A 13,327-nucleotide genomic window follows, 5' to 3' on the forward strand; every position below is an offset into this window, starting at 1 on the left:
GTGTGTGAGAGAGAGAGAGAGAGAGAGAGAGAGAGAGAGAGAAAGAGAGAAAACGTGCACATACATGTATGTATGCATGCAAGTAAAAATTTTTTATTTTATTTTTCTCCCACCTAAAACAGTTAGTATTTTCTTTCATTCTATGGCACACAACTATCTCTGAGTGTTTACTTCTCTTCTTATACCTCTTGGATAAAATGCGACGTGATAATGCATATGGAACAGATGGCGTATACTTTCCTTGAACTAATTTATGAGATGCTATTATACAATTTCAATTAAAGTATTCATTTGTCTCCAAGACGTCTTATTTGCTTTCTCTTACACCATCTCTTCGAACTTAATCAGTTCTATTTAAAATATAAGAAAACCAATGTAGAAAATGTCAATGATTTGCCTAGGTTCATCAAAAGTAACTGCAGAAATAAAAATAATAGATTTGTAGAATTGCTAGGGAAATTAAAGAGTCTATCCATGCCTCTGATCAAATTTTCTCATTTCAGTGAGGCAGAATATTGAAGTCGGAAGCAGTTAAGTGACATGTTCGAGATTATATGCTAGGAAGTTAGTAACAGAGCTGGAAGAGAAGGTAGGTCGCCCAAATGCCAGTCCGGGACTCCTTTTACTCTACCTCATCAACTCATTTAGAGCTTGGATAGATTATCTAGACAGAAAGTCAATAAGGAAACAGTGGCTTTGAACGACACATTAGACCGGAAGGATTTAACAGATACATACAGAACATTCTACCCCCAAACAGCAGAATACACATTCTTTTTCAAGTGTACATGAAAAGTCTCCAGGATGGATCACCTGATAACCCACAAAACAAGTTTTAATAAATTTTAGAAGACCAAAATCATATCAAACATCTTTTCTGACCACAATAGGATGAAACTAGCCATCAGTCCCAAGGAAACAGTTGCAAGAAACACAAACACGTGGAGGCTACACAACATATTAAACAACCAATAGGTCAATGAAAAAATCACAGAGGAAGCCAAATGAAAATGAGGACAAATGAAAATGAAAACACATGGGTTCAAAAGCTTTGGAACACAGCAAAAGCGGTTCTAAGAGGGATGTTTATAGGGATCCAGGCCTACCTCAAGAAGCAAGAAGACTCTCAAATCAACAACTTGATCGGACACTGAAAGGAAGTAGTAAAAGAACAAACGAAGCTCAAAGTTACTAGAAGGTAGGAAATACTAACGATCAGGGCAGGGGTGAATGAAATAGACACTTGAAAACAAGAGAAAATCCCGACGAGCCTAAGAGCTGCTTTTGTCAAAGGACAAACAAAATTGATCAACCTTTAGTCAGACTCCACACACAAAAAAGAAGGAGGACTCAATATTTACCTGGCAGGAGACTTACCACGATCACAAAAAAAGGAGGACTCAGACAAAATCAGAAATGAAAGAGAAGTTGCAACGGACATCACAGAAATATAAAGGATTGATTACAAAAGATGACTACAGAAATTATATGCCAATGAACTGGACAATCGAGAAGAAATGGACAAAGTCCTAGAAGCATACAATCTTCCAAGACTGAATCGAGAAGAAACAGAAAATGTGAACAGACCAATTCCTAGCAATGAAGTGGAATCAGTAATCAAAAAACTCCCGACAAAGTCCAGGACTAGGTGGATTCTGGTCACAGGTAAATTCTACCAAATATGGAAAGGAGGGTTAATACCTATCCTTCTCAAAGTATCCCCCCCACCCCCAGCCAAATAGTAGAGCTTGGAGTTTTCCTATTTATCTAATTTAGCTGGAAGCAGCAAGCAGAGCCCTATCAAACAACTCAAGAATACTTAAAGGAATGTGCCATTTAGCACAAAGGAGAACAGCTCAGGGACGACCTGGTCGTAAAGGAAGGGTCAGAGAGGGAAATATTCATTATGAGGTCTGGATGAAAATGTGGAGGCTGAGAGGAGGGGGTCTGTTCTAAGTGTGAGGACCAGCAAATGTCCCTGGGCATATGAGCGAGGGAAAAAATTGGTGGAGAGCAGGAACGGGGTTAAACAGCAGAATCTTCTTGGCTGAGAGGAGCCATTCTCCACGCTGGGGAATAACTACATTGCTGCTTGGGGAGGAAGGAACTGGGAGGCAGGGGAAGAAGAGGAAAGGAAGGGACTGTCAGGGTCTTATCGGGCATCGTTGGTAGAGTGGAGGGTCTACCAGATTCTGGCGACGAGACATAAATGTCACGAGAGCAATGACTTTTCTCTGGCCTGTTTCAATCAGTCGTACCTTCAGTGCCTAGAAGAGTGCCAAGTACACGGAAAAGACTCGGGAGATATTTGTTGAATGAAAAAAAAATGAATGCATGAGTGAAATATGGGCACCTGCAAGACTGAAGTTCGTGAGCACGGGAATAACGTGATAGAAATGTCCGAGGAAGAATATTTTTGTCAATGTGTGACGGATGGTATCAGTGTGTAAAGGCACACAGACAAATCGATCAATAGAGTGTCATGATGGAGACTTACGTAAGAATCGCGATCACAGGAAGAGAAAAGACACAGGGCAGAAGGAAGATACAGGGAGGGAAAGGGACATGGTAAGGACTTGGATCTGGAAGCACAAGGGTACCTCTTATGAGCCAAGGGAATGCAAACGGACGCTGCAAACTCATTTGGATTCCAAACTGGTGATGGGGATTCGGGAACGCCCTTGTTGGGATGAGCGCCGGGTGATGCATGGGAGTGTCGAGTCACTGTGGTGCACACGTGAAACTAACACCACCCGCTATGCTAACTGGAATTTAAATAAAAACCTAAAAAAAACGCGCACGTGTGTAGTTAGATACTAACGTTTCCTCTCTTCGGAAATGGAAAAATGGCTCTCGGAATCCCTCATAAAACAACGAACCAACTGTAATGTTTTTGGTAGGAGGCTGTGTTACCGCTTGGGCAAATACAGGGGCTGTTTTTCCAGGGTATCTTTGGAACTATTTTTGAGTTGTGGCGACTTTTCACTCTAAAATAATGCTGATGGAGGAACCGACTAGATTCACAAAGCCGGCTTATAAGTGTCATGAATGGTTCTGTGTCTAACTCTTCTAGCATTCATCTATCCGATTTCATAACCATCCCCAATTACTGCCTCTGCTGGGTTGCTTTCACTGAACCCTGCCATTCAGGATGGACGGACTGATACCCTTATTTCAACCAAGGGTCAGGAAAGAGACCGAATCACTTTGACATGAACAACTGTTTCTTCGTTTTTTTATAAGTGAGTGTTCATAACACAGACTGTACTATTACAGAGGCCTAGTTAAAAGCCAAAACCATTGATGTGAACATGTAAATTCTAGAACTCGCGGCACCTTCGATAAGCCAAGGTAACTGTTTCCTCCTTGATTAAGGACAGCAAGAATTAAACTGCAGTGCCTGGCATATGGGAAATTGCTGAGAATGAAGAGCCCATATTTTGGCCAACACGCTCTTCGCCGCTTTTGATTCTCCTTTTATTTCATCAAGTTCACACGAAGGAGAGAAAAGGCACTGAGTGATGTTCAGAACAATTAGAGCACCTTTCTTTTTCCTTCCTGTGAAAAAGAGTAACTTTCTTTCCTTTTGCTTTATCTACCAACATCTTCCCCATTTCACGTATTTCATTCCCTTTTAATGATAGATGTTGTGAAAGTGGCCTTTGTCATTACACACACTGACCTCTCCTCGAGTCTAAGGGACAGACGGAGAATGGAGTCTCGCTGTCTTTGAAAATGCCACTGCCCACTGTTGTTCCCAACTCTGCCTCAATACATCGATACAAACTTCATGGACCGAAGCGGGAGATCAAAATGAGTGTCTTAGAGGCTGGGGCACAATCTTGGGGGGGAAACCTTATGAATACAAATAAATCCTGGGGCGCCTGGGTGGCTCAGGTTAAGCGTCTGACTCGTGATTTCAGTTCAGGCCATGATCTCCGTTTGTGAGTTTGAGCCCTGCATCGGGCTCTGCGCTGAAAGTCCGGAGCCTGCTTGGGATTCTCTCTCTCTCCCTCTCTCTCTGCCCCTACCCCATTCTCGCTTTCTCTCTCTCTCCCTCTGAACATAAATAAATAAACTTGAAAATAAATCCTTTCCTACTCATAGAAATATCTGTTGCCCTATTCCATCCTTTAATTTATTATGTATCTATGTGCAAAAGTTAGGTGAGGCTTACCTTTTCCTTTCTGCTTTATACCTCACGGTATTACTACACTGATGGTAAAAAGCTCAGACTCTGGAGCCGGATGCCCTGTCTTCGATCTTGGATCTGTCACTTACTAACTAAATGACCTTAGGAAAATGATTTAGCCCCTCTGGACCGCACTTTCTTCAGATACAAAGACAGAATAATAACAAAGTCTATCACTTAGCGCTGCTGAGAGCATTCAACGGGTCAAGAAATATAAAGTGCCCAGGACACCGCGTGATATGTGACGCACTGGGTGTTGGCTGCTGTCATTAGTAGCGTTTCGCATTATAAGTACAGGATTTTACGAGACCGCTTTTGAATTACTAAACTTCGGGGAAATTTCCCCTCATTAGAGAAGCAAATAGGCTGTCTGTCCAAAATTTGGCCGATTGAGAAGAACTGTAAAGGAGAAAAAGAAACCTCCACTCTGTAATCTCACAACCTAGGGGTAGCACCTCCTGCCAGGGTTTAGCACATTCCCTTCCATCTACCGTGAAGTCCGTTCGTCTCCCTCTGCCACCCTCTGCTACCACCCCTCTTCCAGACACAGAAGAAAGCACAAAATATTTGTATAAAGACATGTGAAATTGGGACACACAAGTGACCAGAAAGCAGGAAACCTGACTAGTGCTCCTTGCATTTCCCGTGTCATTTATGCGACACGGGGCGCCGCACTTAACTGTCCCCTCTTTTTGCGCTGCCACTGAACTGTCTCACAATGGGTGTAGCAAGAGCTCCCCTCTGTGCTCTTTACAACAACGCTGAGATGCCTCCACCAGCTTCTCAGGAGAATGGGCAACTGTGCAAAAGGGGAGAGTGCAGAACAACTAAAGGCTTAGGCTACGGAGGATGTGGCGAGAAAATGTGAGAGGGAGCGGAAGACCAGAAGGGTCTACAATTCCTCCCTAGCGGCAGGAGCTACGGAGAGGTCTCCTCTAAAGTGTTAATTACAAGGCATTCTGGTATTTAAGGGATGTCCTCTGTTATGCATTTAGAGTAAAGCCCAAGAATTACACGATAAACACACGTTAATTTTCTCACTTTTTGTATAATCCTGTAGTAAGCCAAGAGAGAACTCTATCAAATTAGGATAGCTGTGTTCCTCATTTAAATTCACTCTAATGTCTTAATATGCATCTCTCGCATGGTTATAAAACCTCACCATTCTAATCTGATCTGAACCCTCAAGCATCAATCGGCTCCGTACCAAGCAAATGAATGATTCATTTATTCAAAATAAAATGAATCATTCCGAAAATGGGTGATTTACATAAACATATGAGATATTAGCTACTCGAGTTAGGAAAATGAGGCCAGTCTCCCCATTTCAATTCATTTCTGGCTTTTTTTTTTTTTTTTTTTTTTTTTACCCCTGATGTGCTCCTACCTAATGTTGAGAGACTTCTTCCGAAGCTCACTCCACTTGAAGTTCATGGTATCCAAACGTCTTTGCAACAGGGCTGCGTCATCAGAACCTTCCAGGGATCTCAGGACTTTTTGGCCATTTTCATCCAGGTTGTGATAGATATCTGTGTGAGCTTCGATTTCTCCTTGGAGGTCCTACGAGACGGCAGGAAGAACAACATGCACAGAGTTACCAAGAGAAAGAGATCGGCTAAATGTGATTTGGGAGGAGTGTAAAAAATGATTCGTTCACAAGACACTTGAACTGGGTCAACTAACAAGACGATGCACCCCCAATTTCCTCTTCTTGTTGTATTATCTCTTCGTGTTATTATGGAGATCGGAAGTGGGCATCTTATTAGATACAATCAATTTATTCCTTGACGTTATAAATTGGAACATTATATATCTGCAACTTTACACGTTTCCTAAGTTACATCCACTAGTCCGCAGACAAAGTAGAGTGTTTTCTGGAAGTGATAAGAAATAAAATTCCATGACAAAGTGCACCCCAGGGCCGATCATTTCATTACACTATGGGTTAAGTCATATTTTCCATGCACATAAGTAATCTGTAGAGTTGATTCTGACCATAAAAGCATGGAGAGACTAATAAACAAGGTTGTACTCGGTCCGCAGCACCAGCACGTTAATGGGATTCTATCATAGGAGAGCATCTTCTTGACAATGCACATTAAGTTCACCTTGGCATTACAGCATCACACATTTATTATAGCGTCATACATTTATTAGTAAGATTTCCCACTTAAACTACCGTCGTATTTTTAGGCTTGACAGGTAGAAAGCCCACAGGACCTTGAGAAGCGTTATGATAAGAGATTACACATTCAACCTCATTTGTATATACACAGATCAAGAAAATTATCATAGTAGAAGAATCTGACCTTTACATGGTATGTCTTCCTGTGTAACATTTTCAGCTTGAACCGGGGACTACAGCACTGATCGTGTTGCATAGCAATCCTGAGAAAACCCAGCGACTGAAAGAGCCCTGCTTTAAAATGCCAACTTTGCTTACATTCTGTTGACAGAATGAATTTCAGAGCACAGGCCTCACCAGTCAATAATAATAAACAGCCACTTTGTACTCCTCACTAAACGGTGGCCAGGCCTGTGGGTGTGGGAGGGACCTCAGAGAGGAGGCCTGGAATATGCAACTGACAGTTCATATGAAACAGCCAACTTTTCTTATCATTTTGCCATTATAAGCCAGAGACATTAGAAATTCATTTTCTATATGTGTTTCCCTCCTTGTTCCCAACAGAACGGTCAAAGCCAAAGGAACATTCCTTAGAGAGCTGCCGGGTACCAGCATTCCTTTCTGCCCACACAATGAATGGAGCCTTTGTCCATTATCTGACTTGCTTTGAGAGATTTGTATGCTTCTGTTCAACAAGTTTAAAAATTCATTCTGAAGCTCCGAACAATTGGATTGATCTGTGTAACTAGAAACTTTTTTTTTTCCTGCTCTCTCTTTCTAAAATGGAATGAAATGGCTCTTCTGAAGTGAGGGGGGATGTGAGAGCAAGTCACGGACTCTTAGATGCCGACTTTGGAATGTTGAGAAGTAAGGTAGATGGACAATGAATGTCCCTGTCACTATTTCTGGAAGTCACGAGGTGGCGGTGGGGCGGGGGTGGGGTATGGATAGAAGCACATCCCAAGTTGAAAGAAGGGAAAGAGTCCAACAGATCGAGCAGCATCTATCTCTATCCCATCAAAGAACAGGCTTGTGTTGCAAGGAAATTGCCTGATTTCGAGACCAGCTTACGTGGTGGAAAACTGGTATTGGGCTTCCTGCAGGATGGGGTTTGATCAAACACGCATCTCTGTTCTTTGTTTAGGTCACAGAACGGGGCAGAACATGCCCCTGCTGAATTCGCCACTTCTTCAGGAAAAGAGAAAAGTGATGTTAATGTATCTAAAGAAATCAGGGCTCAAAACCAAACAGACCCAAGTCATCCACAGAATTCTACCCACTTCTCTCTTTTGCTTCACTTTTCCTCTTGCTGTATTTGATTCAGAACTTTGCCTCGGAGTACCCACCTAGGGGACGGACACCAAACCTTTAGTTGTTCAAGAAAATGAGGTCTGACCAATACAATCAGCTTTGTGCACCAACATGCATATAAATGATAGTTCATCTGAATTTTTAGATCCCGCGTTTAGAGCAGACACCGAAGCTCAATCGATAGTTCCTTAAGATCATGTAGATCGTGAAGTCATCAACACCTTCTTGAATAAATGAGCGATCTTCCCAAGCATAAAGAGGAAGGTGATTCGCAAGTCTGCTAATTTTCATCTTTGCTATTTCCGTTATGCCACCTATAAACATCTTTGTTGTATCATCAAAAAGATAAACACATGTAAAACCGATGCACCCGTATTTATTGAGGACTGGTTATTTGTCTAGTCTTAGCACGGTGGGAAATAAGAGGCACGCAAGAGAGAGCTCTGCCTGTACGTCTCCGGAAATCTAGCGTGTGCTTTCGAATGAACTCCTTCATATTACCAGCTAAATATTGATGGGAATTTCCGGCCAAATCTCAGAGGTGTTCGGAAGTGGCTGAAGTAAAAGTCTTGGCACGGGCACGAGGGAGCTCCTAGCTTGCACCTCTTCTCTGGGTCACCGTGCTGGTTGAGAGTGACAAATGACACAAGAACAGTAATGGGCTTTACGGTGTACAAAACACTTACAAAGGTACCGCTTTGTCCTTCCTCCTGGCCCTGTGGAGTATGTGTTTTCTCTGTTTTTCCTATGAGAGCACCGAGGTGGAGAGAAATGTAACTGACTTGCCTACAGTCATGTATCTTTCAAGTATTAGAATTAGAGTTCTTTCGACTCTGGAAGCTCTTGGGCTGCCCCTCCCCGCCCCATTTGCTACGAGCAGCGCTTGTAATAGACAGTAGTTACTGAAGCTGAACGAGGCTGTTCCTAACAAGGTGGGGAAAAGCAACTGTTGAGGGAAAAGCACTTGGAAAGTGGACATTACTGACTTCGATCAGAAATGTACCCGCATGGATTGCTTTGTTCCGAACGGAAGATGGAATCCTGACCACCGTTTTCACTTCTTATTTGGCAGCTGGGCAGCTGGGACCCCCTGTGAGCAAAAACCGTTTGGGCCACAAAGGGCTCCTGCTGCAAACTCTCCTTGCCGCCGGAACAGAAATTCTCCCTTCAGTAACATCACACTAAGCAATGGCCTGACACGTCGGTATCGATGCAGCCGGTCCGTGTTCTCTGGGGACGGCAGGCTGGTAGGGAATTTGTCAAGCCACAGGATGCGGGTAGGCTGCTGGAAAACAGAGGTGAGCGTTGGTGAGGAACACAAGGCTTTTTTGAAAGGAGGTTGGCATGCTGTAATGGAGATTTTTTAAATACGAGTGGGCAGCACGACTCCTGGGGGGAGGAGACATTGACAGGACAGGTAGGAAGGAGGACACCCACACTTGCCTAAAACTCCCACAATGGCATTTATCTTAAGAGGGACCTTAGACTCGGGGGCCACAGAAAAGCAGGCGGCGGGCGAAGGCTCTCTTCTTTTTTTGATGGTATTCTTTAAAAAGACCAATAACTAAAGAAGAGGGAAAAATGCCCAAGGTCACACAGCTGAACAACCACGGGGCCAGATTTCAAACCCAGGCTATTGGACCCCAGGGACTGTGCTCTTAACCACGAGGCGATGTTACCCCTGAGGTTTTTCCTATTAACTAAAAATTTTTCCCAATTATTTTCTCCTGTTCATAACACGACAAAGTGTTAGGAGTGTTAGGGGTGTTGCTTAAGTTTCAACAAACCTCGCCCTGCCATCAGACAAGGCAGAAAAATGCTTTCGGTACCCCAAGAGTTCATTTCATGGTCTTAATAATATGGAGACTATTAAACAGAACTGAAGCAGTGGACAGAGATATCTCCAATACAATGAGAGAGAACATCCAATCATTGAGAAACCGGGTGCCAATAAAATAATAATTTGTTGCCTCCCCCACCAAAGGACCACAGAGCCTAAAATTCTGCGTGATCACAGAGGAAAACTCCACTGTGACCATCAAGAAGGCCAGCTGTAAGGCAAGCAGTACATTCACAGCGCACAGGTTTTAGGAGTGGAGAGAATCTTGTTTCCTGCAGAGCTGTTTCAAATCTCACACTCCCTTCTTTTTTCTGAGAGTCTGGCCTCCTTCTTTCCTAAGTCCCCTTTCTCAGCCTCCGGGGAAAATTCATGGCAGAATGCAGTTAAGTAGACCTAGTTTGAGTCTCCCCCTTCTCCTTCCCTTATTAGCTGCCTAAGTTGAAAAACTCTTTAATCTCTTTGGCTTTGCTAAATATTAAATAATAATACCTACCTGCTGGGTTGTTTTGAATATTACATGGAATAATTTTTGTAAAATACTTTTAACAGTGTCCAGAACACAAAAAGCCTTTAATAAGTAATAGCTAATATAAGGGTTTCTCTTGGAAGACAATCAGTGTGGAGGCCAAGTGATAGAAACAGACTTCATGAACTCATGGGACTTGGTCTGAGCCTTGAAGGATGGATAAGACTGAGAGAGGCAGAGGGAAGGAGGTATTCCCACTGGGCAGAAGACTGTAAGAATGGCAGAAGGGGGGAGTGAGTTTGCTTTATGAGCAGGGACAATGAATTGCACAGCCCGATGGGAAGCCACGATGTGTGTTCGGAAGAGACAGAATGTAGTTGAGGTCCGGGGCTCCTGGGTGGCTCAGTTGGTTAAGCGTCGACTTCGGCTCAAGTCATAATCTCACAGTTTGCCAGTCTGAACCCCCTTCGGGCTCTGTGCTGACAGCTCGGAGCCTGGAGCCTGCTTCGGGTTCCGTGTCTCCCTCTCTCTCTGCTCCTCCCCCGCTCACACTCTGTCTCTCTCTCAAAAATAAAATAAACCATGAAAAACAATAAAAAAAAAAGAATGCAGTTGAGGTCCTTACACTAAGTAGGGTGGAGGCCTTCTTTCAGGAAGTCACTGAGAATAAAAGTTTCTAAAGGAAAGTAGGACAAGCACAAGATTATGGAATATTAAATTTGTACTGTCTCATTCAACAAGTAGAATGATCCACAGTGTCCCTAAGTAATGAGATGATTGGAGAAGAAGAGGAAAAGTTATAAAAGTTTTACTAGAAGAAAAATAAAGAAGAGAGATGTCAAGAATGAGTTAGGGCTACACCCTTCTTATTATATCCAAACAAATGATTATGATACTATTCCAAAACATCATTGATAATAGTATCCAAATATTTTCTTTCCTATGTAAATGGAGCTATTTGTCCCTAAAAAAGAGCTCAGCAAAGGACAGCCTCCCTATCTTGAATGTAACCGAGAAGTCAGCAACAAAACAAAACAGACAAAAAGATGTGGGAAGAATAAAAATAAGTGACCGCATCTCCGTACAAAATTCACGAAAGACGCACAATCTCTAATCTTTTCTGAAAGCAATTAGTATGTGAATAATGATAAGGCCATTAGTTCCTCTTCACTGATAATTTTCACCTAATTCAAATTCGCTTGATAGGAAAAAGAAAAAAAAGAAAAAAGAAAAAGAAGGAGTGGTGATCTGATTTCCAAGAACTTAAAAGGTCAGGAACAAAGATCCAAAACAGGAGAGAAGTTATCCTTGAGGGCTACACGGAAAGTGGCAAGGAGCGACACCTGACAGAGAACCAGAAAGCTGTAGAAGGAGCCACGGGCACACATAGGTGACCGGGGTTACGCGGCGTGGCGACTAACAGCCCTACATATATTATTAGCCCTTGAAGGCATCACCTTGCTTTAATGTGAAGCCAAATAATGTTGATAATGAAGATCTGAAATTCACCAGGAAAAGCAGAAGTATGTTCAGTAAACTCTATTTAAGAAGCAGTATATCTAAAACTTTTAAAATTTCTTTTAATGTTTATTCTATTTTTGAGAGAGAGAGAGAGAGAGAGAGAATGAGAACGTGCACGCGTCAGCAGGGGAGGGGCAGAGAGAGAAGGGGACAGGATCCGAAGAGGGCTCCACACTGACACTTGATTGGGGGCTCGGACTCACGAACTGTGAGATCATGACCTAAGCCAAAGTCGGACATTTAACCAACCGAGTCACCCAGGCGCCCCTATCTAAAACTCTTTAACTGAATTTGTCCAACTTAGTTATCCCAGAAAGGTGTTGATGCTTTAAAGACATTAAACAAAACAAAAACCCGTCCACAAAAGTCAAACTCCCTTTGTTTGGTTATCCAAAATGACTTGTGAGACACAGGCTCTCAATACTCGAGGTTTTGGAGTATACAGACACACACACACACACACATTCCATTATGAGAACAGAAATCGAGAGTAAATCTTTCAAAACGTTTATAGCAACCTAAAAATAAAAAGCGCGGGGTTGCATTTTGTGTCTGGTTTTTGTAAGTTTGAAAAGTAATTCATTTTTATTGCATGTTACAAAAGTATCAGTCTGGTATGGATTGAACATTAAAACTAGCAAAACAAAACAGAATTACCCTTCCTAATGGATTTTTTTTTTTTTGAGAAGCACCCGTATAAAGGAACTGGACCTACAAACTTGGCCTTATAAGGACTCTAATCTAACCACCGGACGTCCTTCACTCACTCAGGAAATGCAGTTGGGTACAGACTCACAGAAGGTGTGACTGTTTTCTGTTATTCTATCTCTGGCCATTGCAGTCCTTGGGAAAGCAGCAGAGTCATCAGCCCAAGAGAAACAAGAGTTAATTTGGGGACTCTTGTTTGGCTTGGAGCCTTGTTGCTCTAGGTAGATAAGGAGTGTGTTTGCAGGTCCACTGCATCGCAATGCATCTTAAACGAGCAGCTATGGATTTAGGAGTCCACAGGCTGTGCTTTAAAAATGGCTGTTATTAAGGTCCTCAGAGACTATTATCCTGCAGGGTTCGTTGTCCTTGCTTTCATATCTCATTCAAAAATTCTCACACTTGTGCCCGAGAACAGTGGAGAGAAGGGATATGGTCTCCTGCCTCGGTACATTGCCAGGTGCAAACCTTTATTTCAAAATCTAATCTTTAAAAATGCCTGGCCTAGGGTGGATTCCCCCGGAGGAAACTGAGCAAAATCCTATTTGTCAGACCGCCTTAAGCAATTGCAAACTCTGGTAACACGTGATGCTTTCTCTCCTTGTCTGCCCCTCTGGTTTACTCTAGTCTTAAAATTACTTTTTAAAATCAAAGAGTTCACTTCAGATATACTAGGTTGGAAGTAACATGGGAATCATCTTTTCTCTTCTGCATCGCGTTTTTACTTGTTTCTTTTTATTCTGTCACAGTGTGAAAATTCTCTGCATATTTATTCATCACACAAACATACATGTAAGTGCCTATGGTATTTCCAAGATTTCACTAGGAGCTATGGGACCACATCTAATGTAAGACAGATGTAGTCCCAGCCCTTAAATTTCCTTCCTTCCTTCCTTCCTTCTTTCCTTCCTTCCTTCCTTCTTTCCTTATTTCCTTCCTTCCTTCCTTCCTTTCTTCCTTCTTTCCTTCTATCTTCCCTCCTTCCCAACTTTATCTTCCTCCCGCTAATATTTAATATATCAGCATCTAGGCCTCCAGTGGTGAAAGACAAACGTCTACTTTCTTGATGTACACAGCCTAATAAGGTGAACACAGAGAGAAATAGGATAAACAGGAAAGAAATAGGGCAAACAGATAAACAAATATTCAATAAAATAAGAAGGTTCT

General features: G+C 42.5%; 1 protein-coding gene across 18 annotated transcripts in view; it reads right to left on the reverse strand.

Annotated features, from left to right (window-relative positions):
- Positions 1-13,327, reverse strand: part of DMD (dystrophin) — a 2,092,562-nt gene that overhangs the window by 358,791 nt on the left and 1,720,444 nt on the right. For 16 of the 18 annotated variants that reach the window (XM_053201917.1, XM_053201921.1, XM_053201923.1 and 13 more), the window contains one exon: positions 5,580-5,752. In XM_053201917.1, the coding sequence (XP_053057892.1) occupies positions 5,580-5,752 (173 nt within the window). Of the gene's footprint in view, positions 1-5,579; positions 5,753-6,501; positions 6,655-13,327 lie in introns of those variants that run through there. The other 2 variants (XM_053201925.1, XM_027054575.2) reach the window with 1 other exon arrangement.

Source organism: Acinonyx jubatus, chromosome X (assembly GCF_027475565.1).
Source record: "Acinonyx jubatus isolate Ajub_Pintada_27869175 chromosome X, VMU_Ajub_asm_v1.0, whole genome shotgun sequence".
NCBI lineage: Eukaryota > Metazoa > Chordata > Mammalia > Carnivora > Felidae > Acinonyx > Acinonyx jubatus.